Raw genomic sequence first — 25,557 nt, 5'->3', positions numbered from 1 at the left:
CACTGTGCCTTTCTTATGTTGTTTCTTATTTTGTTGTTTTGGTTTTATTTTTTATTTTTTTATTCCTGTTTTTTCAACACACAGTCTGGTTGTCATAAGTGGTTCTTAAAATGGCAAGAATTTTCCGGTAAACGAAGTCCAGGCTAATCACAAAAATGCATCATGTGTGTCTGTGAGGACAAAAATGTTTGAGAAAGTTTTCTTCTTTAATTTGATAAATTCTGTATTGTTTACATCAGTATTTATTACTGGACTTCTTTACCCGGTACTGTTGCCAACTGTGAGAAACCACATGTGTTCATCTTTGCTATGCCTTTAAGTTATTTCTAAAAAGAAAAAGCCAAACATTTGCTGGTTTTATTTTCTTAAACGTGCCAATATCTTTTCCTCATCTATGTATAATTTAACCTTCAATAAAATTTGGTTTTGATTGTTAGGAAGACACAAAAAAAATGGATGAAGGTTAAGAAACATGGCGACCATGCAGACCAAAGACTTAGCCATTATTTAACTTTAGCTACAGCTTCTAGAATAGATGCTTCTTAGGCAGAAGATACAACTGAGTTTGAGCTTGTGAGAGAAAAAGGTTAGAGAGGGGAAACGAGATGGATGTAAAGAAATAAAAGAACAAAGAGGTGAAACATGTGAGGAAAATGCAAGCTTCTGCTGCTGTTTTCTTGAGCATGTATTGCACAGCATCCCTCATTTGAGCCCATCTAGATTTCTCGCTATGTTGGTTGCTAACAATGCTACAAGAACAGGATTAAACCTTCAAATGGAAAACATGCCAGTGACTCTTACTGGTACATTTAAACTGCACTTTAGAGAGAAAGTGTTTCGTAAAAATAAAAAAAGCAATAATAGCAAGATTATGCCACCACCTGACCTTGTTCAGTGTTTTTAAAACAGATCCGATTAACTTGTTTTAACTTTACATTTGTGTTTTTGAGAAAAGAATGAAAGACATCACAATTCTCTCCAAGCAAAGTGAAAAAACAGACTTCAGCTCGTTCGGTCTTTTCAGCTGCAGCCTGTTAAACCCATCACAGAACAAAAGGGAAACCCTGCGAATGATTTAAACTGTCAGAGATTCCCTAGACTTTTACAACGCCATTGTCAGCTGTTTGACTTTTACAGCTTTTTTTTTCATCCAACTTAACTAAAACGGTTAGATTATAAGCAGATAAAACAAATGTTATGAGTCACTATATGACAGTTATATAACTCAAGGCTTTTGACCTCGTTTTGGAGGATGGACACACCAATCATGAGTGACAAAGCGCTACAGCTGGTCATCTCGCTACTTTATCTTCTGGTGGATTTACAGTCTTTCACGGTCACACTGACCAAAATGAAGGATAATCGTGTGAGTTATGGGCCATTGTTAAAGTGTTCCAACTGATCCATTCGTTCCCAGTTGTGATGCAGTTTGAGAGCAAGGGAACAAAAAATTAAGGTGCAATATTCCAGGAATCCCTTCTGTGATGAATTCGCCAAAAGTGAAAGAGGATTTTGCACCAGTCATAACAATAGTGTACTCAAAATGTAGTATTAAAGCATAGCAAATTGTCAAAATGGCAGTACTACACCAGCCAGTCTTTAGAGCTTTACTGTGAAATCTTACATTCTTCCTAAACTACCATGAACACTCTCTTCCTTTTCCTCCTGGACAATTTACCAGCTCACTGCACATCAAAAACATCTCCTGGGCCCAATCTATATTATGGCTAGTCAAACAATGGGATTATGTACTAAGTCGGTGTTCGAGCATTTAAGCTATCTTATATCCAGACCATGGTGCACACATGACTTTCATTTTGCAGCACTTTGTCGCTTAAGCACTTAGCTAGCTCAGCATGGAGGTTTTGCAAATATTTTTCTTGATCCCAAGTAAAAACCATTCAATCATACCCACCATTCAGGGATTTATTTTTACAATGGGAAAGGTCTGAAGGCCTGCATACCGACAGCAGTGATCTCGTTACATTCCACAGTGCTCCTAAACATGAAGGGAAAAGATCAACTCTACACAGAGACTTGTAGCACAAGAAAACGACCAGTCAGCAAAAGGTGTGATAATGAACAGTGACAAACGGTTACCCAACATTTTCAGGTATGGTGAGATACCGTGCAGCACTCCTGCTGTGAGTCCAGCCATGGACGTCTAGCTCAAGTTTAAAAGGGCACAAACTGCATCCACATGCTGGCTCGACCTTGGCTCTCTCTGCTCCCTTGCAGTCTCCAGCATAGAAGGACACCATAAAAGTCAGTGGTGTCACATAACTCAGATTAGCTAAAGACACAGTTATACTAATGATACTCTTCAACTTTGCACATCAATGCCTTGCTGCATTCTAATGTAAAAACAAAACAAAACACGTGGTCAGTGACTAAAGCCCAGAAACAATTATAGACCTTCAACCAAACAGCCACTAATGTAGTTACTCACATCTGGGAGCCCTGAATAACAATCATTTAATCTCACTAAAGAGAAATACATCTTGGGTTTTTGAGAAAGAGATGCACTTTTATCAAAATTCAACAGACATGAACCAGGAATAGAATTCCCCACATGGCCTCCTTTGTAGAAAAACGACATTTTTGTGCAGCAAGGGGAGGAGAACAAAACAGGGAACTGGACTGTTGCCTATCTGGTTACAGTCTCTAAGGAAAGACCAGTAACAAAGTAGAATGGCTATGAGAAGAGGAACAAAAGTACTGCAAAAAGAGCCACATTTAAAATCTACATTTGATGATGGCACAGATATAAGTGGACGGTCATCTCAAGATAAATTGTAGCTTATACTTTACATGAAAACCAGATTCATGAATCCCTCTGAAGAGCTTCAACTTAACACAAGGATGTCAAATTCATTTTACATCGTGGACCACATGCAGCCCACTCTGATCTTAAGTGGGCCAGCCCAGTGAAACTCATTTAGTCTTAATATGAGGAAAAGAATTGCAATTTCAACAGTACATTTGATGTTTTCTATATGATAAATGTGTAAAATTACAGAAAAAGCTATGACAGCCCAACGCATAGACATATTTTCAGTAGATCTTTCTATAGTAGGTAGTACAAACAGGAACTTTTCTGTTATTTAATTGTTTATCTATTACTTTACTTTGTTTAGTATAATATGAATGGAAATTGGCAAGGTCTTTATAACTAGGAAAAGCAGTGAAACTTTCCAAACTACACTTAAATGTTAAAAATCTATGAACTCCTTCACATTTTCCAAAGGCTTTCAGTGGGCCAGACTGGAAGTTTTGCTGAGCCTGTTCTGGCCCCCGGGCCTTATGTTTTACACTCCTGACTTAACAAAAAGACAGTGAGAGATGGTCAGAAGCAGCAAGAAAGACATGATCAGATAAACTGTATGGAGACCATATAACTTGTTAAACAAAAGCCTGTATGTGATATGGTCTGAAGGTTTCTCTCCTATGATTTAAAGTTTCCACTCACGATCACATCCCTCTGAACTGCCAAGGTATCATGACTTATACAGTAAAAATGAAAAATATGACATTTTGGTTACCTTCTTATGTTTCTATTGTTCTTTCTTTTAATGCCAGAAGACACTTAAGACATTTTCTGCTTATAGCCCCTTGACCAGATGGCTTTAGTTCAAGTCTGTGTTCATCACCGGCTGTGTGGAATTCAACAAGTGACCTTTAACAAGACTATAAATTCCCACACTAGCTCCAGGGTTGCTGCTCCGACCATGAAACATGCGACCAAAAAACTTCACAAAGCCAGAACAAGATTAAAGGAACAGTAAAGGTAAGAAGACTTCTGCACTAAAATAAATGAGGATTTGACCCATTTGGTGTCCTCTCTGAAGTAAATGTCCTGCATTTAATGTAATACTGAAGGAAAGTATTATCAGAAAAATTCAACTTTTAGTACATAAAAAGTACTGAGCATCAAATACAGACACAGATATAAAACACAGCTTTATAGTAGGTAGATATTTCTAACGATTTATTTACTGCCAAAACATATAATAACAACTAAAAAAAGCTTCATGTTTTGCTATGTAGTTTGACTGTGTAAAGTATTAAAATTGTACTCAATTACAGTACAGTTGTTACTTTTCACCCCAGTTTATTATACAATCATGACCCATGTGATATGACATCACAAAATATCTCAGTGAAAGATTGAGAAAACTTATGAAAAGCATGCTCAGTGGAGAAATAATCAATTATATCAGATAAGCTGATTAGAGTGAGCTTCTCATTGTGTCCCCGTTGTATTTCAGCACCACAGCCACTAGACTGTGGAGGACGCGTCATGCACCGAAAGTCCCCACAGAAATAACTGACCTCATTATTTAGAGCTTTAATCAACTGTGTATAAGCCACAGTAAAACCTAGGCGAGCTCTTTGACTGAAACAGACTCTGTTAGCAGTATTAGGGTGTATGTACAAAATCTCCTTGTTCTAACTGATCTCTTTGCTGTTCTGTTAAAAGGAGAAAATAATTGTTATTTAACTTTACCCCGATCTGGATGAATTACTCTAAGAAACTTGGAATGATTGACTGAAGGCATTTGGATTGACTGAACGCTCAACATGGCAGTGGCTGAGAAAAGCATGCCTTAGAGCCTTAGAGAATAATGTTAACGATGATAGCTATCAGTACAGTACAGTTCTTCTTGAGTGATGTCTAGAACAAGCTGGTGCTTCTGGCATCGCCGTGACCACAAACTGAGCCAAGATATGAGCTTATGGCTCAGAAATAATAAAAAAGAACAAATGAAACTCATACTGTAACACAGAAAGAGCTATTTCAGCTCTTCTTTGGACTCAGCAAAGAAGTCTACCGCACACAGCATTATGCACATTGTGGGAATTGAGCAAACACCATCAAATCTGGAAAACCTTTTACTTTGCTTTCAACGGTTTTACTTTAATATCACAGACTCCTCATATTTGTGTCAAATAACTCTAAAACAAGTTATCACATGATCCATTGGTTCAGTGATAACTGCATCACCTTTCACCAGATGGATCTGATACGAAAAGCATCTTTAAAAGACATTTAAAGCTTCTTCAACATAGTAAAGTTTCATGTTACAGTGTTTGTCAGCCTCTCTGTCTATCTGTCTGTCTCTAGCTGAGCCAGATGTCAGCTGGTATGAAGACATCTGCCTTGCCAGGGGTCTGAAAGCCTTGGACGCCGCTGATCCCAGAGGATACCACTTGCCTACTGATGACAGGTGGGATATAAAGTACATCAGGAACCAAGTGACTAAATCCCTTTGGATACAGACAAGAAGAGTAGAAGAGCTGTTTTGTTTTTGTTTTTTTTTAAAAAGGACCTTAGCACATACAAAAAAGGCCCAAACAAGGTACGCTATGTTTCCACTTCACTGTTGAATTTATTACAAAATATCAGGTTGAAATCGCTGAAAAGCTCCAACATTTTCATACATGTTATTGACATGAAATGAAAGTGATACCATGCTTTTATAAGGTGTTATAGGTGGACACATTACATCATTTGGATCACTTTACCCTGTTGGAAGGTTGGCTGCTAGGGAACATATGATGTCCTAATATCAGATATAAATAGCAACCTTCGGAGTCCTAAGATGTACCCGTGTGCCAATTTGGTTGCTGTCTTGTGGACAAAGACAGAGATTTATATTATAGCAAGTAGTTTTTATTTGCATTATAGACCTCATTCTACTTTAATTGGGAACTGTGTTGTATTTATGAGTAAATAAACAGTCTAAGTAAACAGAAGATTTACTCATAAATTAGCTGAATGATGTGGCTGTAAGCAGTGTAAGTAAACATAAATACAGCCTTATAAATCAGCTGCTTCATCAGAACTGCTGTCAAATTTTGATTGGTTCTCAGAAATATTTAACGCAAACAAACAAACCACAAAATTACAAGACATCGATTTGCAAGGGAATATCACTGGTCTCCATCAGTCATGATTAAACATCCCACTGTATCCACTCTGTTTTGTAAGTGGAGGCTGACCCTTTCAAAAATGTGATTTACTATCTATCAAAGGACTAGAAAGGCCTCTAGGCACCAGTTCCTGCTTTACCGCATAGTTGAGGCACAAACACAAAAAAATAGTAATTATTGTCTTACACACAACCAGGGCACAATGCTGTCCTAAAAGCAAAACAGATGACGGCTACAGACAACTATTGAGAGCGGAGGACTAATTGGCCCCTTTGAAGACATAAACACAATCCAATTGCTATACACAAACATGGACAAACCACATCAGAAGTTCTCCAAGGGGGGATCACCACGTGCAGCTGCAGAGGAATGCTGTTGAGAGCTGTCTGAAACGATGAGTGAATCTTTGAGTGAAGTGTGGCTACACACATTCATCCTTGGCCACATCCTCCACTGTGGCTTCAGGTTGTTGTTTTTTTTCTTTACATGAACATCTTAACAGAGAGCAAACAGGGGCTGACAGCTGTGAGAAGCTTGATGACCGCAGCAATGAGTGCACTATAATGGCAACTTGTGTGAGCAGCACGCTCACATCTTTACAAGGGTTATTTGTCCAGAGCTCAGGAACGTGACAACATTACGACAAAAGGCTATGTGTTTGACCACCGCAGGAATGCTCAGAAAGACTGATCAATATATCAGAGCTGTCACTCAGTGAACAGACTCATTCATTAAAGCGATCCTATTAATGAGCCACCAATCTCCAATGAGCCACCTTGTACTCTAAGGTTATTGTCTTTGCCCTTTGGACTTTTTGACCTGACCTGTATTTGGCACATTTAGTACCAGAAAAAGCGCCTGTGTCCACCTCCCACCAACTTAAGCATTGCCCCTGGACAGGAGGAGTCAATTGACATCCCCACACCCTTCATCCAGCAGCCCATTCAGGGCCAATCACCAAGAAATATAGCTGCCTGAGTGCTTACAGGCTGATAATCTCTAAATAGCTACCCACCAGCAAAGGCCCCCTAGGTGTCCACTGATGACAGTTATCATTCACAATGAAAAACAACAGTGGCGTATCAGAGTGTGTGGAAATGGAAAGAAACAGGCTGGATGGAAAACAGGATGGGCCTTAAAAGTGACTTTTAGGTTATGTGGAGAATTGATTGGTCCAAACAAAACATCCAACATATTACTATGACTGTGTGTCTGTGTGTGCCTGTGTGTAAAAGCCACAACAATCATTTCTATTTAGCATTTTACGTCGTACATGAATGAGTGTGTTTGGGGAAAAATGACAGGGATAAAATATGTCTGTCTTAAAATAAGGAACTGAAGGTAATCTCTGAAGGTTTCTTCCCCTCTTTATGCACCTTGCTAGAAGGTGAAGGACTGCCAGAGCCCCCATATTGGAAACATAGGAGAATACTCGAGTGTCAGGTTAATGTTTTTTTAAATCCCATATTTATGTTTTATTTCATAACTTAAAATGAGTCGATAAATCAGTTTTAAAATGTAGCAACAGGAGGGGTGAGACTGTGAGTGTTGTATATTTTCAAAAGCCAAATAGTGCAGTGAACAGGTTTTTTTACTTGATTACATTTTTTGTTCTGATCACTTACTGATCCACTGAGCACTTATTTAGACATCAGCTGTGTTTTTCATGATTAAGTCTTGCTGATTGCCACTATCATTCCCACAACTTCATACTATTTGTTATAGTAAGGAACAAACGTGTGCATGGCACCATGCTGTGCGCACTGACCATCACTTCAACACCCCATATCTGTGATTTATCATTGTGTGTTACTAAAAAACACGCTACTGCTCTGTTCAGAATGACTGATGAGCTTCTACTATGGAGACAAAAGAGGGCGGGCATCCTATCCTCCATAAACATAACATAAAAGAAGCCAAATACATGTCATTCAGATACATTATTTCATCCACAGAGAATGCAGAGCTATAAAACAGAGTCAGCTGGTTTCTAGTTGTTTATGCTGAGACGATCATGCCTCTGAATATGTTTATATGCTCCATTTTAGGCAAACCTATACTTTTTTTTTTGCATGAACACTGATGAACATCATCCTAAGCAGATGGTTTCAATCTTCTTAAAGCCCTCCTCTTTAAGGCACCGAGTGGTCCTAAGCTTTGCTGGACAGGATCTCAGTGGGCATGTGTATTTATGGATCCCTTTGTCTTATTGGTTAATCTTTCATTCAAGTATGAAGTAATCAGAAGTAAGCCAGGTCAGCTTAGCTGCCACCGAAACCTTTGATTCCTCAATGGCTAATCATGAGCCACAGCCGAGAAGGCTGTGAAACTACACGTTCCACCAGTGAAGTCTTGAGAAAATCACGTGTTGATTAAGAAGTTGGTAAGTTTGAGATGAAGGTGAAGGATTCTGGATCCTGCCCAGAGTGTGTAAAATCAGATTAGACCTAACAAAAGCGTGATGTTTACTCGGCCTCTGCACTGAGAACTTGTGCAACAAAGTCTGTAACATTTGGGAGGGTCTGAATCGAGGGCGACACGGACAATTCTGACAAAAAGTTGACACCGAAAAGGAATTTCCTGCCGTGTGGTGTTATCCAAAAAATAACAGAATCTTCCACTGTGTTACTTCAACAGCTCAAATTTAACAATGGAGATGCTGATAAAATACTTAGGTTTCTGGTAAGTAAGCCAAGTGCTGATGTGAGGAGATTCCCTATTCACTCCACAGAAAGGCTATCACTTCAACAGAGTTCAGGGGGAGGCCTGGCAGTCTGACTGAAGTGGATCAGAACTGTAGGCTACAGAAAATAGTCAAGGGTTTGTTTTTTTTAATTAAATAGTGACCTACTGATCAATTTCAATCTGTCTGTTAAGTGTTTTCTTGATTCCTGCCATTACTGTAGTTACTTTCCAACCCCCAACCTCCATCCAATGAGAGCTGAGAATGGGTTCTTTAACTCTACATGTTGTTTTTATTACCAAACTCTGAAAAAATGTAACAAATGTAAGAAACACAACAACAAAGAATGGGCAATAAAACAAGCATAAAAGAAAGAGAAGAAAAGAGAAGATTCTGAATATGAAACACTACTAGGATGTCTCTACTCACCGTACTGGCAGCTGGGGCCGCTGAACCCTGCGGGACAATCACAGAGCTGAGTGGATCCTTCCCGACACTGGCCCCCGTTGAAGCAAACACCGTAGCTACACACCGCTGCATGTGGAAAGACAAGAGGAAAGAACAAATAGATGAGAGAAGCAGAGACACCTGGCTGTTCTCAGGACACGTCAGCATCTGCGATTTCTTAAACTGACCTCTTTCTATCAAAAACTTATCACCAGCCTATTAACTTCTGTCTAAAGAGGAACCTGAATTCTCCTCCATTCACACTAACAAATGTAAGTGGAATCTGCCCCTTGGCTTTGAGAAGACAAACAAGGTTTTTTCGCCAAGAAATTTCTAAACAGTAGTTTCCGTGACTTTTAAATATGATTGATCACAGCAGCTTGTATGACTTTCACGGGAAACTGCCCTCTTCCTCACGCAGTCAGAGAACATCACCTGGAAATTTCATCGATCGCAGAGCTGAACCTTTGTTTATTGTCGTAAACTGTGACTGTACAGATGTGCCGTGGTGAGTTACGATTGAAATTCACAGAGGCACAGGTCAGGCTCATCCATCTCTTTGACAAGCGACCCGGAGTCCTTAAATCCCCGTGAGTCAAACTGTTAAGATGAGAAATTTAAGGAATCCCAGAACTTATAAACAGTGGGAGCCACCAGGTAGCTTAGAGCACGTGAATTCACCTCAAAGGTAAACGATCACATTCCATAAACTCACACAACACTCACATTAATCATGACAGCCCTCCAGCTCGAACTGTGCCTGTACTCATGTAGTACATGGGTGCTGCAGTGTACCTGTCTACGTGTATGCTCACGTGTGTGGAGAGTAATATCTATGTGAAGTCACACACAGCTGTTTAAGCCAGACGTGCACTGTCCTGAGCAGAATACAGTACTTAGTGATGACAGGTTCAAAGGACTGATGCCTATCATTGCTGTTCCTGCAACATGTGGACACTGGGAGTCAACAAAACACAGTCGAGCCAGTTAATCATCCAAGGAATCCAAATGGCAATCCTTCATAAGATGATTGCAAATAGGTCAGCCAGTTTAACTTAGCATCTTCTGCCACATGTGCATTTTTGTCTGTTTAATCCAACCAGAAACAGCATGTCCAATCATCATCAGGCTGGTGGTTCCGATGCCCGTTACTAGCCATATACGGTCATAGTGAGGGTCTCAGCATGCCCGGTACAGCTTAAACAGAAACATCAGTATGATTTCTAAAAAAATAAAAAATTAAACTGACAACTCGCATTTGACTTGTGTTATGCACTGTACTTTCATACTGTGTTTTACATTTCAACAAAAAAATGTAACACTTAAAAAATTTCATAGTCAGAACACCAAATGATTCACTCTTTTGTTTTCTGTTTAACAGACAGCCAGGCAGAAATATCAAATGAAGACGTGAGGTCTGTACTAAAAAACAGGATTTAGGTGATGGTGAGGTAACTTTGGATTTAATCTCGGTTCTTTAGTGTCATGACATTGGTTCACTTCTTACTGTGTGGGCAACAAGCAGTAAGACGTGCTACACACTTAACCTGTTCTTGAGTAAGTTAGTGAGATAACAGACATATATCAGTACCTCCTACTCACGAATCAAATGGCATCACCAGTTGTAGAAGATCTAATGGAGTTTGGCAGCCAGAATGTGAGATGTCTCTTAGGAACGCAAGACTGTTCAGAGCCTGTCTGAATACTTTGGCTTTCTCTGAGATCTACATTCTCAGCAAAGTGCTTATCTTTGATTAAAGCAGAGACTGACCTAATAACATTTGCAAGAAAGCCAACTTACCGGTTTCAATTACCCTTTTATTTTTGTTCTTTACTTACTTGATTCTCTGAAACTGTGTTTGGCATTTTCCAGTATTTCCAAATATTATTGGACTAAATTACTCACTCATTTTTTTTTTAAAGAAAATAATCATTAAATGATTAATCAATCATTTAGAACGCCAGTAGTTGCACCCTTAATCAATAACATTCATAACATTTACTAACTTTCAACAGATGTACAATAAAAAGACAGAAGATCAGCTTAGGCAAGGGAGAGATGCCTCGGGGTGTGAAAATATAAGATGGCTTAAGTATATCTGCAATCAGGCTTTAGCTGCGCTTTGGGGAGTAACATAACTTTTCCAGACAAAGGAGATGGATGTCAAGAAGCAGTTTCTCCAATAAACACAGATGAGCCGGAACAATTTCATGTATGTCTCTCAGCAGATTCAGAAGGCTCTGTGGAGACCGGCACTCAGCCTAAACATCCGCTTGTCATCTGGCTACGTTCGCAGACACCTGCTTAAAAGTTGGATCATCCAGATCACTTGCACCACACATCCCATAGATATACACCAGAAACACATCAATGACTGTTTCTTGCTTATATCACAAAATGCACCAGCACTCTAAATGCATCTATGTTGTGGTCATCATCTTATAATTCAACAGTATCTCCTAATCCTGATAACTTCCAGGTCCTGAAGATTGTGTGACTAATGAAGCTGAAGCTGAACATACCTTCATCTGTACCTCTGTTATTATATAATGTGCAGGAACTCTGATGTGGTGAAAATAACAGGTGACAGACAAGCAGTAACATTTTTTGGACACTGATATTAGCACCAGCTGTGAGAGATCAAATTATTTTGATATCCCACATTCCTTATTACAGTAGGGGGAAAAAGTGTTAAATGTACAAAATCACCAAGCACAAATGAAAAGGTCAGGTCTCTCAGAGAGACTTCAGACTAAGCGACGACAAGGAGAATGTACATTCCCTCTTCAGAGGTTGCTGGCAGCTAACCAGGGCATTTTTGGGCAGCCCCCTTCCTGAGCCCCTTACGGTGCTTAATCTTCCCTGAAATAATTCCTTAATGTGGCATGCAGCGTGGCATAAAGCCCAATCTCATCTTTTTTGCTGTGAAAGCCTCCACTCTTTTACACAGACACCTTCCCAGAGAGAATTAGCAGCTTCCACAAAAAAAGGAGAGACAGAAAGAGCGGGAGGTCAGCAACTCGCACGGAGGAGCTGAAAACCAACAAGCAGGTGTTACCCTTACAGCTTCTGGAAGGGATGAGTGAATCAAGATGGAGGCTCAGCTATGTTTGTTTAGACTCTGTCGATCTGTTTGACCCCAAGAGCGCACCCCAGAGGGAAGCCGGAGTCAGGGCAATTCATGGACACAAAGGTCTGTGCATAAGCCTGAGTTTGGGGCCATAAATGGTACACGTATTCTGAGGCTACAAATCCCATTTTGCTATTCAGTGAGATGTGTCATTTCAAGGAGCTCTTGTTAAAAACAGGGCTATGCCAGATATTCTCTGACAGGTTTCTTTGAAAAACTTTAAATACCATTATTATTACATTGTAAGTACTGTGTTTAAACTTAGTCAAGGAGGAGAAGTCAGCAGGCAATCTGTGCAGCATCATACAATTCTGCTCTCTCTCGCTTTGTTTGGGAGCACCATCCCACTTTTTCATGTAAGACACAATAGTGAGTAAGAAAAGAATCACCTGTGATGAATCATAATGTCCATTTGAGCTGGATAACAGGTCAGTTTGACAATAAACAATAAAAATGCAGTAATCAGAATATATGGGCTGTGTGACAATAAAACACATAGACAGACATAATGTTTAGTGTCCGTAATTACTGGTAAGTAGAGGAGAAATATGTCATTCAGTCCCATTATGGGTGAAAAGATCCCATGGGAAGCACGGGAAGTATTTGGCCAATTCAAACTTACTTTCACTTTGCACTGTGCAGCACAGCAGTTGTGTGATAATAACATGCGTGTCACTAAGACTAAACAGGAAATATTGCATATACTTACAGAGCACCATAGGTCTGCATTCTTCCCCATACTAATTTGAATAGTTAGCTATACTATGAGCTTATTGCAGTTTTACTTATTGCTGATGATTTCCACTGAAAAACAATGTTATGGAACATAACTAATTTTTTACAGCCTGACTATTAAATACTGTACCAATTCTAACCTCATAGAAAGACTTAACTATATGCAACTTAACCAATAAAATGATTTTAAGGAATGATGGCTTTGGTGAAGTCAGTCTTCCAACACTGGCCACATGTTACTGATTAGATCAAAAGGAATGTTGGGGCAACCAAAGGCAGCGTTTCAATGAACCAAAGAATCTGAACTACACTGTGGTTTTGTTGTGTATTACACCAAGTAATGTCTCCCTTAATTTTGGTCTATTTCTCTGCATGTGTGCGGGTCTGTGACTGTTTGTGTTCAGATATGCAAAAAGTAGTTCCACAAAAAGACCACCCATGGGTAGACAGAAGACCATTTTGACTTTTTCTGGCCACTGAGTTTTTTTCACTTGTAGCTACTTTGGCCAGTGCAGCCACAAAAGAGGCCAGTTCCTATTCAGCAGTTAACGAGGACGACAAACTGGAGAAGCCATTGTCCCTGCTCCTCAGCCCCTTTCACAAAGCCTGCTTGTGGCCGTCAATCAACATAGCTGCTCGTTTCCACTGCTGGATAACCCTGTCCATCCTCCCTCCTGTAGCTACTTGTTAAAGTGGAGCAGTTTAATTTACTGACTGAGTGGCTCTCTAAACACGTAAGTAGAGGAAGTTACCATCACTGAGTTAAGAGGGCTTCAGATCACAGTAGAACCAAATACTCATTTGGAAAACTGGAGCCTTTTCAGAACATACAGACGTCAGCCAGGCACAATAATCTGTACCTTTGTTATTAAACAATGCAGATCAAACAGCACGTTCTGCCTCCACACGCCACCTGCCTGACTTTTGGTAGAGAACGGTCATGAAATGCATTAAGAAAAAAACAGACAGGGGGGCTCTAAGATCTCAGACAGAGGGGCATAAAGTGAAAGAGTGGCTTTAAAAAAAGGTTTAGTCTTTCAGTTTGACTCTCTCCTGTGAGCACTCTTTGTGCCATAATAGTTGAAAACACCAGAACTTGGAGAGACTTGGAAAGCAAAAACGCAAAATCTCAGGTATTTGCAAACTGCACAAGAACTATGAATCAATGCTATTATGTGAATGGAAAACACATAAACCCATCATAATTAGATGATAATAGCCTGAAACTAAAAGATATGGAAAACAAGAGGGAGGGAGTCAAACTGGAAGAACAAAACGTAAAAGCAATCAAACGTTTTCTGTGCTGTGGTATACTCGTTCTCCAAATATGTAATTATGTTAAGTGAAGAATGCTGGAGCGCAGAACAGCTGAGACCATGGGCTGCAAAACTGTGCAAGGGATGGATATAAATAATGGGACAGAATAAACACAGGTGAATTTTAATGAAAAGCCAAGAGGGGGACTCGACTTACAAATGTGTCAACTTAGAACGTAGAACCAGACCCTTAACTGTCTGACAATAAAGTGAGGTCATTAGCATAATTACCTTACAACGACTGACTGGCTGATTTTTATTGGGGAACACACACAGAGAAAAGACAGACAACAAAGGACATTTTTTTAAAAACCCTCAAAAGCAGCAGGCAGTAAATCACTATCTGAACTCAAAGCATTCCCATCTTCCACTCATTTGGGGTTTTCAGAGGATTTGCTAAAGCTGTACATTTCGCAAAGCAGATTTTCCCTTTTGGATGTCGGAGGTGCTGTTGAAAACAGACACACAGATTGCACTGTGCTGACTGAGGTACAGTACAGATAGCACATAGCAAAGTGTGCAGGAGTGGGAGGATTGTGGCCTGAGCTTCCTTTTATCCCAGTTCAATGGCTCAGAGAATAGGGTGATTAGTTTGTCCCATCTCAAAGTGCTGCCTCGTCTTTGGTTACCGAGATAAAAGCCCTCCCTCATGTTGAAGAGACCAGCCATTGTCACGCGAAACAGAGAAACAACCCCCTCCCTGTCTAACTTAAGTGAGGGGAGACACTGTGCAGTCGTGAGGAATGTCTCTTTAAGACATTTCGTTTGGAGTGTTTTAAAACAAACCAGGCTCATTTAGGAGCGACTGTGCAATGCCTCCTAATAAAATTTAATAATGTAACATTCTCCTTGGAAACAAAGAGGCTCTTTGAAAAGGACATAGAGACCATAATAAGGCACTGATGACAGGATATCTTCTCCAACTCCCAGTCCCATCCACTTCCCATCAGACAACTATCCCACAGAGTAATCTGCCTGTGCTGTGGGTGTAAGGGGCTGGGCATTAAGCACATGGTTCAGTTCCAGGCGGGGAAGGATGACAGGAAAGTGGGAACTTTCTTGTCAGTCTACCTGACCGGGACAAACTGTTTACAGGAAGGCTTTACCAAGGGTCTCTGTGTGGTATGCAGGCTATGCGATCAGGATCACTGGCTGTAAAATCCCATCAAAGGAGACTGCTTGGTCTCAGTGGTGTGAAGCTAAGCTTAACCAGGAGGAGATGAGCTGTTGGCAGTCTCAATGTGACCAGAGGAACTACTTTTCCATACATGGATTTGGTGGTGGGAACATTCATTTGTTTTCTTTGTTCTTCTTGTGCAAATCAGAAGGTGGTCTCTCTAATCTTCGGGAGGCCTTAAATGTGACAGGTATCAGGTGCTTGTCATTTTCATATTCATAATGCGGTCTTTTGACCTGCACTACCATGTCACACATCTAATTGAGAAAAGAGGTGATGTCTACAACAATAGCTCTGTGGATGTGAGCCAAGAATTAAATGTAGGGTAACAGCTAGACCAGGTGGAGCTTAACTAGGCTGTAGTAAATATCCAGCTGAGAAAGAGTGGACTGCCAGACAGGCTATCTATCATAAACTAAAGTAGCACTGTAGAGCCATGTCCTCATTGAGACTGTAAATGTCTTTTGCCGAGTGCAACCACTACAATGGAAGTCCCAGTATCCACATTTGAACCTAGCTGGAGTACTGCAGTGACACAAGTCCATGACACTGACCGATAACATCTGCTCAAAAGTGGGTGGGCAAAGAACCTCTAGACCTTTTTGACCTTTCCTTGAACCCTTTTCATTGAGAAGTCTGGGCCAGAGGTGAGGCGATGTTTAAAGCTCCCTTCCTCCTGCTGAGTCAGGAAAGAGATATTATCTTTTCTACCTGCCTGTCTGCAGACGCTGTGTTTCACACAAGAAGGTCAAAGTCAATGGAAAAAAAAAACTGATAAAGGATAGAAAAACTGATCACACTTACGATAAAGACAGCCCGCCTCTCCGTTTAGTTGGGACCATCCAGGGCAACACTTGTACACAGTCTGGTAATCCTGTTTGTACACTTGTCTGTATGCCGTGTAGTAGGCTGTCCTGTTAACACGACAAACTTCATGTTAAAAAACGTTCAATCACATTCAGTCTGAATTGCAGCCACGAGCGATACTGAAACTAACATGTCATTACACAACAGCAGAGCGTTGCTTTGTGTGTGTACAAACGAACAGGAGTATCTCGCCAAATATTTATGAGGGTAATCTTTAATTTTTTTCGCGTGGCACACTGATCAAACAGCTCGGGGCCTTTGAAGTAGCATGTCTTATAATGTTCAGCACAAATCCGCTTCAAGGCGCTGTTTTAAAGTGTGAGAATGGCAGACTGTACTTCAGAGAACAGTGCCTCTCCCTGTACTTTGGGACCCTTGTCATTGCTCCACGGTTATTATGCATTGTGAAAACGTTTTGTTTACAGCGGGTAATTGTGGGCTTAGCGGCCTTTAAAGCAGCCTTTGAATTTGTAACGCAGCAGCTAATGTGGGGAAAGCAAGCGTGAGCAACACAGCAGAAGACTCCCAGAGAAGGGCGAAAATGTTAGGATTGGGTCTCTCGCTTAAAGGAATGTTTGCTGCCAAGACGTCCGTATGTTAAATAGCTGCTGATGTGGGGCTACACCTTGCACTTAACTCTATAACAGGTTGAAAAGCTGTGATTACAGAACAGGGGTGAGAGAGATGAAGAGGGAAGTGGAGGCTGGATCTCATGTTTGGAGATGGAGTTTAAACAAAGAATCCTGGCCTCTCCGATACATTCTTTCGGTTGCATGAGTCATAGAGACTACTTCAAAACAAGTAATTGATGCTTTGCTCTAGCCAGAGCTTAATCAGCAAAGCACTACATCCCCTGCAGGTGAGGTCAGGAGTGCTCGCAGAAGAGGAGAATCAGAGGCTTTAAGTACAGAAAGGGGGGAGCAGACAGATGAGAAATAACAAGTCTTACTTACCTTCTCTCATAGCCCATGCACCACGACTGCCCCACACAGCCTTGCTTCCAAACTTTAACCATGCGTGTGAAGGCCTGCACACATGGCTGCCTTTGGGCGACCAGCGTCACCTCCTTCTCCGCACACACATTGGGCCTGGAAAAAAAAAAGATTGGTAAAAAAAATACTTAACATGTCAAAATGTTGAGCAGTGTTTTCACAGATGCACAGACGACAGCAGAGCAATTTATGAGCACTTAAAGAAATGTTGCGGGGGAAAAAAACTTGCTTGAGGCGTTTTCTAGTTGTCAACAATGCAGTTCCTGTGAGGGCATTACCTGTGCTAAGGTGTGTGATGACCAGGTTTTGGTATTTCTAAAGACTTAAGGGGAATTCCTCGTGCATCACCTTTCAGGACGATAAGCTACAAAGCAAATCTGCTCTGACTTAAACTCGATATTCAGTGGAACTGTTAAAGTGTTTACACAGCAGCATCGCTCCAAGACAGAAAGAAAGAACACAAAACAGATCTCAACACAAACTTAAGTTAAGTGTTTCAAGGCTCACCTTAATTTACCTAAGTTAACTGCACCATTCACTGCACCTCACAGGGCCTTCTTAAAATAAAGTCCAAAATGATCTTTGATGCATTTACTTTCTCCATAACTCTCCAAGGATAGAAAGAAAGCCTCAGCACATGGAGATCAGCGGGAATCCTAAGACAACATCCAGCTGCTCGTCTCATAAATAACAGTGATCACTATCACCTTCAGCTGTACACATAATTTAATGTGAAAGACCTTATTGTTAGTGGCAGGGGGCAGCACAGAAACCGCTGTCACACAATTCCAGCTCCGCATGTATTATTTTAGGGTTTAAAATAGCTGTTATACTTCACTGGCTCATCACTGTGAAACAAACAGTCATGGACAGAGTTAGGAATGCTTTGCATGCCACACAGAGCCACATGGAGTCAGTGCATTCATATAAAATACACTGGCAGCATTCCTGCAAACCACTAAAGACCGTGATGAAAGTGCACGGCAGCAAAATTAATGGGATTGATGAAGCACCGATACATGATTAGCCAAATAATCAGTAGTGGCTGACACTGTTAACTGATTGGTCTGTGTGCAAATTAGCTTATATTTACAGAACAGTGGGTGATATTTATCTATTGCTTCACACTGAGTGTGCACTAAATAAATGTCAGTGATAAATAGCTAAAAGAAATAGCCTGATATTTCTTTATAATATAGTTTTATTTCCCTGGATCACTAGTGGGAGTAAAAAATAACATAACATACAAATAACAAATAAAAACAAAAGGAAAAATATTGTGCTGCACTTTATAATAATGTTACTTATTACTTAAGTAGTAATAAGGTATTAGCAAGTTTTTAATTTATCATTCATATAGCATTGCTCCCCGTAGTATGCTATTTATAAACATAGATTTAAACATATTTTTATAACAATGATTATGACTATGATTATCACTAGCAGTGATTTAGTAGCAGTGATAGCTGTACATGGTGTTATAGTAACAGATGGATAAACATATCTGTATTTATAAATAGTATACTAAAGAGGAGTAATGACATATAAATGATGAATTAAGCATTGGTTAATACCATACTAACCTGACTAATGCTTAATAGTTTAACATTATTATAAAATGCTACCAAATATTGTTATTGTGCCAGAATTTCACAATCTCATCACTTTAAATAATAATAATAACAATAATAACTTCTTAAGCCTTTGCTTTCTACCTCTGGTTAAGTCTCGGACACAGATTTATGGATGTGCAGGTGAACCGGCAGTTATGTCGAAGTTCAAAGGAAATGTGAGTCTGTAAAAAAGTACCTGCAGCTGGATACAGTGAGCGCCACCCTAAATGGATACCTGTGATTAAATAAATATATAAGGATACAGGAAAATGACAAAACTTTACTTACATAAAAGGCTGGAGGTTGTTGGCAAAGCCGTAACGGAATGCGTGCGCCTCTATAATAAATACAATGACAAGGGAGAAAATAACACTGTCCATTTTCCTCTGTTTAGGTCACTCTACAGTTTCAAAGCTGTAAACTCATTCATGAGTGTATCCCATCACTACCCAGAACAAAAAAAAGAGAATAATCTAAAATTTAAAAAAAATCCCAACGTGTCAACTTGAAGAAACTTAACATGCGCTTAAAAGATCTTCCGCGTGAAAATGCCCAACACAGTCCAAAAATGACACAGCCATCCCACGCGTGTGGCGTCTCCGTCGCAGCCGCTATCTGACTCAGAAAATTCCTGCACACCTACAACAGGTCGCTGCAGATGTTGGACTGACGCGCGAAAAAAAAAAAAAAAAAAAAAAAAACTCGTGGAGCCAGAGCGCATTCTGCCTCCCTCCATTGACTTGGTAATGATGGCAGGGATTTGGGCTGGGTATGGGGGGGGCTCACAGGGAGCCATCTATTATTCAAAGCGTCAGCAGCCCCTGCAAGACACCCTGCAGCCACCGGCACAGTGAGCTCATAGCAAGAGCTTTTCTCTCTCATGACTGACAGCTTTCAAACTTTGTCTGGACAGTGTCACCATGTCTCCACGGGACTTGTGATGTGTGCTTTAGGTGGTTAAATGCCTTAAAGACAAAATGCTGACATGACCCAGGTGCACAGAAAATGGTTTTATTATACGTACAATATTTGCAGATTGAGCGAGCAGGAGCGCATTTGCACGACATAAGATGCGCCTTCATTATAGCCACGGACATGCCTGAAAACGAAGTCACATAGCCTACCCTCAGGAGTAGAGGATGTTGAAGGTTGGGGAGGTAAGGGAAGCAGCTAGCGGTCACACTGCAGGGCAAACAGCTGATGGGGCGGTCAAAGGGTCAGCAGCCAGGCCTGCTGCTTTCTAAACAAAGCTTTCATAGCATGCATGTGTTCATGACCCGAAAGAGTCCGGGGTCAGAGCGGTCCGTGTAGCCTCTGGGGCTACAAGCCATATAAAAACATGCTGTTTGAATTAGGCAGAGCTCATCTATGAAGTCTGTCAAAACTGGGACGGACTAAAATACTGAAAGCGGCAGCTAATGCGATCTGGAGACACTGTGCACATCCTGCATATCCTAATGTGCGTTTATCTAATTACACCACAGCAAGTGGTGTTTCAGTAATTGTAGTTTCTTTTGAGAATGGGGGAAAATAGTCTGGGTAATTTTGAGTATGTCAGAGTCCTAGGCCAAGATGTGGGTCAAGCCAGTGCTGAAGTGGCACATTTGGAAAACAAATATATATAAAGATGCACCGAAAAACCAAAAACTACACTCATTATATCTAATTTTATCTGACTGTTTATATCTGCTCATCTGAGTGACACAAGCGAATGGACGGTAATTTGCTGACACCTTGTGGTCTAAGGTAAAAATTACACAGTATGACAAGTCCTCTGCGTATTATGCAACGAATAGATCTGAACAAATATTAACCAAAAAAACAAAACAAAACAACAGGAAGTAGTTAGAAAAGGTGAACTTTGCACTGCCTGAACTACAGCCAAGAAAAGCGGCCGAATAAAAGCGGTACTAATTGATCATATAAACAGCACGCTCCGCTTTAAACGGTTTGAGGAACTTTACGACGCTCCCTTAAGATACGACCTTTGCCCTCTGTCGCCTGCTCGCAGTGCTATAGTAGCATGCTCTGGGTAATAACACGACCTCTGTGCACACTCCGACAGAGTAAGGCTATCAAAGAAGTGCTTGTACATTTGCCGAAGTGTGTGGCTCGCAGAAACATGTCGTCTCCAGCTAAAAAGCCGGTGTCCTTACTGGGAACTATGGGCTTCGGGGGGCGAGCAGACGCCGAGCAGAGCCTGGAAATGGTGAAGGCTTTCCTGGACAGAGGACACAACCAGCTGGACACAGCCTTCATGTACGTCGATGGGAAGTCAGAGACCATCATTGGAGGCATGAATCTCCCTAAAACAGGTATTTCATAAGCACACAGTAATGTTGCATGCTCCTAGCGTGCTAACAACTACCGGGTAACCAACCAACGTGCCTGTTGGTTACCCCACCTTGAATTGTGGGTAACCAACTTTGTTTATAAAGCATACAACAAACAGGGTGCTGCACAACATCAAACATATGTTAATAAAACCATTAAAACATGTTTTTTAAAAGTGGGTTTTTTTTGTTGTTGTTTTTTTAACCCACTTCTGAATGTCTCAAAACTAAAATGAAGGTTTTGGAGCTGCCTAGTCAAGGTCCAAAGCCTTGACTTGTATATCAAATTGAAATACTTTGGTGTGACCTCATTCTTGGTCTCGTTAAAGTTTTGGGTTGTTTTTGTTTTTGTAAATGAAGCCATACAGCTTTGATGTCACTGAAACAATCTAGTAATAATGAATCCAAAGTGTAAGTGCTGCTATAAAAGCCTGGCTAGCTTTCAGTGTCAGTCTGTCTCACAGACTGTGAAGGAGCTGTGCTGTTTTAACCTGACTACTTCTCGCTCATTCACAGTAAGCATAGCCACCAAGGCCAATCCCTGGGATGGAAAGACGCTGAAGCCAGAGAGCGTGCGCTCCCAGCTGGAAACCTCCCTTCAGAGGCTGCGGACAGACTGTGTGGACCTTTTCTACCTCCATGCCCCTGACCACCAAAACCCCATCGAGGATACTCTCAGGGCCTGCAATGACCTCCACAAAGAGGTTAGCAGACCAGGGAATATATAAACATATAGTTAAATAACTTGCTTTAACAGAACACACAGAAAAAAATTACTTATTTGTCCTTCTGCAGTCCTGATATGTTTTAATATTAAATGGAAAGTATCAACTCCCCAGGGAAAATTCAAGGAGCTCGGCCTTTCAAACTATGCATCCTGGGAAGTGGCTGAAATAGTATGCATCTGCAGGCACAACAACTGGATAGTTCCCACTGTTTATCAGGTAATATATCCTGTTCTAAGGATATTTAACTTTCATCTAAATTCAGTAGCCTGATCCTATAATAATTTACCTGTTTGGCATATATCTCTGTGCATAGACTCCGTATGAATCACCCTGTTATGAATATCCTGATTTTTATGTAAACGTGCTCGTAGCCTTACGAGAAATTCCTGTGTTGTCAGAATGAGAGGAAACTTTTACACCTCTTCATCTCTGAGATTTCTGTTCAGAAAATCACTGAAGATTTAAGCTTTTATTAGGTGTCATAGACCTAACATTTATATGTCTGCTATACTGTTACTTGTTTTTCACGTGTTACTAATTCAGATTCTTCCAATCTTTCACAGGGAATGTACAATGCCACAACAAGACAGGTGGAAACCGAGTTGCTGCCATGTCTGAGATACTATGGAATGAGATTCTATGCATACAATCCTCTTGCAGGTACTTTATATCAGTCTTTTATGGTTCACCTTGCAGTTCCGTTTTAAAAAGGTTTATTCAAAAGGAAGCACTCGTGATTGTGATGATCCCCAAAATGAATGCCTTGTTAACGTTACCTGTGAGCTAAAATGTGTCCTGGGTGAGTTACAGCATTAAGTACCTACTATACTGAGTTCTGACATTAGTCCTCCTCTGCCAGGTGGCCTTCTGACAGGGAAGTATCACTATGAAGATAAAGATGGCTCCCAGCCTGCAGGACGATTCTTTGGCAACAGCTGGGCTGGAGCATACAGAGACAGGTGAAGATCAGCTGACTGCTATTGAAATATTTACCAACAAATTGTTTTATGTTGTTGAATGAGATTTTTGTTAACCATAACCTTGATTGTGCTCCTGTTCTGTGGAAGATACTGGAAGAAAAGTCATTTCCAGGCCATAGAGGTGGTTCTGCAGGCTTTGGAAACAGCGTACGGGTCAGAGAAACCCTCGCTGACTTCTGCTGCTATGCGCTGGATGTATCATCACTCTCAGCTTAAGGTACCCACATGGACAGCTGCAGTGACAAAAAATGTTATGCTCATGGTAATTTATGTATTTACCAGGTAAAGATTAGCCGTACAGTTAAACTAATAAACAGAACATTTCAAATTGCTAGTATTGGAAACCTGAAAATTAACTATGAGTTACCACTGAAACACTGTGCTTTGTGGTGTACCAGTAAGCCTGAAACGAAGGATTTGATTTTTTTCGGTGCTATCCCAAGAGTCAGTAGTTACACAGCCTTTGAGGTTTTTCACTGAAAGATTTTAAGGTCTATTTTTTTTCCTTTAATTATGTTTTAGTGCAGTGGAAATGCCCCGAAACTTTCAGCATATGCAAAACCAGAGGTAGAACAAAGCACAACAATGTTTTTCATGTTGTTTACAGGTTTGTTATATATGAAAGGGATTCTTTTAGAAAAGAAGTACTCCAAAAGTGATTAAATTGACAGGTATTGTGATATATCCCCCCAAAAAGCCAAATTCTCTACTCACCCAGATTTTTTTTTCTTCTTCTTCTTCTTCTTCTTCTTCTTCTTCTTTTTTTAATGTAACAAATCCTCCACAAATACAAATCTAAAGACATTTACAGAACTCCAGCTGTGCAATTCCTGTTTTGAGTAATTTTGTCCAACTCATGTGTCCAGGGTGATCTTGGAGATGGAGTCATTATTGGCATGTCGAGCATGGAGCAGCTTCAGCAAAACATGGCCGCTGCGGAAGAGGGTCCTCTGGATCAGAGAGTGGTCGACGCCTTCAAAGAAGCCTGGAATCTCGTAGCCCACGAGTGTCCAAACTACTTCAGATGAGGACCTTCTTGATCATCACTTTATATGTAATTTAATTTAGCAGAAATTCAGAAATTTCTCCTAATTACACTTAATTAGGGTTTTTGAATTGTCCCCTGAAATGTAAATTTTTCCTTCTTTGTATTTTTTATCAAAGAACATATCATTGTTAATGTAAAATAAATAAATAAATTAATAGTGTTTCATGGAAAAATAACTTCTTCAAGAATTTGCATTAAATTTTGTCAAATCAAAAAAAACTTTTTCCCATACATGTGTATTATTCATCAGTGGTTTAGCATGAACAGTGATGTAGGTGTTTGAAAAGAAAGGGATAAAAAGACCAGAGAGACTACAGACTGCAGCACTGGCTGTTACGATAAAATGGCCAAAATTTAATGTCTGGCAAAAGTTTTTAAATGGTCCTGAATTGCAGAGGTTTCATTCTACATTGTCATCCCTGTCTATATCATCTTCCACATCCTGCACAGGTTCTTCCTTGTATTTTTCTTCTAGTTATTATTCCCACTATTGAGTCAGGGAAACAAAACTATATTTGAAAGAAATGAGTAGCCTATTTTAAAGCATTTTAGCTCTTTATCACCCAATATTTGAACATTTAGTCAGTGCAAAATCAGTGCGAAGCAACAGGTGAATATCACCCACTGCTGATAGATCAATATCAGTTAACAGTATCAGTCACTACTAATTATTTGGCTCATCAGATATTGGTGTTTTATTAGTTCACTTCATTTAGCTGCTGTGCACTCTCATCATGTTCTTTGATGGTTTGTGCTGTCAGTGTAATTTTAATGAATATATTGGTGCCATGTGGCTCTGTGTGACATGAAATGCATTCCTAACTATATCAGCGACTGTTTCTTTCACAGTGATGAGCCAGTGAAGTACAACAGCTGTTTAAAATAATACATATGTAAAGAACTGGGATTATGTGTCAGTGGTTTCTAATATCCATCCCTTGCACAGTATTGCAGCCCATTGTCTCGGCTGTTCTTTGCTCCAGTGTTCTTCACTTAACATAATTATATATTTGGAGAACAAATATACAACAGAAAGGCAAACGTTTGGTTGCCTTTACATATTGTTCCAGTTTGACTCCATCCTTCTTGTTTCCGATATCTTTTAGTTTCAGGCTACTAACATCTGTTATGATCCAATGTTGTCATTGTTTGTTTTATGTGTGACTCCTCCCACCAGAGGATGGCTGTGGGTTTTTTCCCCTTTCTCTCTTAGGAGGTGGACACCTGGGCGTGCCTGCTGAGTAGCTGGGTGGAGTCTCTTCCTGTCCTCGGATTGGATAATTGGTTAATCACCTCCAGTATTTAACTACCAGATTACAGCCACCTGGCCCCCTCTCTCCTAGCCTCCACCATCCAACAAAGAGCATGTGTTTTTGAGTCGTTGTTTCATAGTTATTTTGCCCATTGATTTGCAAGTATAACTGTGTGTGTGTGTGTGTGTGTGTGTGTGTGTGTGTGTGTGTGTGTGTGTGTGTGTGTGTGTGTGTGTGTGTGTGTGTGTGTGTGTGTGTGTGTGTGTGTGTGTGTGTGTGTGTGTGTGTGTGTGTGTGTGTGTGTGTGTGTGTGTGTGTGT

General features: G+C 40.4%; 2 protein-coding genes across 2 annotated transcripts in view; one reads left to right on the top strand and one right to left on the bottom strand.

Annotated features, from left to right (window-relative positions):
* megf6b (multiple EGF-like-domains 6b) overlaps positions 1 to 20,026 on the bottom strand; it is a 64,233-nt gene extending 44,207 nt beyond the window's left edge. Inside the window, exons 1-5 of the mRNA XM_031740079.2 lie at positions 20,020 to 20,026; positions 19,184 to 19,232; positions 17,244 to 17,378; positions 16,228 to 16,337; positions 9,047 to 9,151 (exon numbers count right to left, since the gene is read on the bottom strand). Coding sequence (XP_031595939.2) covers positions 9,047 to 9,151; positions 16,228 to 16,337; positions 17,244 to 17,378; positions 19,184 to 19,185 — 352 coding nt within the window. The 5' untranslated portion in view covers positions 19,186 to 19,232; positions 20,020 to 20,026. The remainder of the gene's footprint in view (positions 1 to 9,046; positions 9,152 to 16,227; positions 16,338 to 17,243; positions 17,379 to 19,183; positions 19,233 to 20,019) is intronic.
* A 705-nt stretch (positions 20,027 to 20,731) lies between these two features.
* On the top strand, positions 20,732 to 24,209 carry akr7a3 (aldo-keto reductase family 7, member A3 (aflatoxin aldehyde reductase)). The gene is made up of 7 exons (XM_031740082.2): positions 20,732 to 21,210; positions 21,745 to 21,932; positions 22,068 to 22,172; positions 22,520 to 22,616; positions 22,816 to 22,915; positions 23,024 to 23,153; positions 23,803 to 24,209. The coding sequence occupies exons 1-7, from the start codon at positions 20,919 to 20,921 to the stop codon at positions 23,962 to 23,964; spliced, it is 1,074 nt and encodes a 357-aa protein (XP_031595942.2). The 5' UTR covers positions 20,732 to 20,918; the 3' UTR covers positions 23,965 to 24,209.
* The last annotated feature ends 1,348 nt before the right edge of the window (positions 24,210 to 25,557 follow it).

Source organism: Oreochromis aureus, linkage group 5, assembly GCF_013358895.1.
Source record: "Oreochromis aureus strain Israel breed Guangdong linkage group 5, ZZ_aureus, whole genome shotgun sequence".
Taxonomy (NCBI): Eukaryota; Metazoa; Chordata; class Actinopteri; order Cichliformes; family Cichlidae; genus Oreochromis; species Oreochromis aureus.
This window is presented reverse-complemented; position numbering and strand designations above follow the sequence as displayed.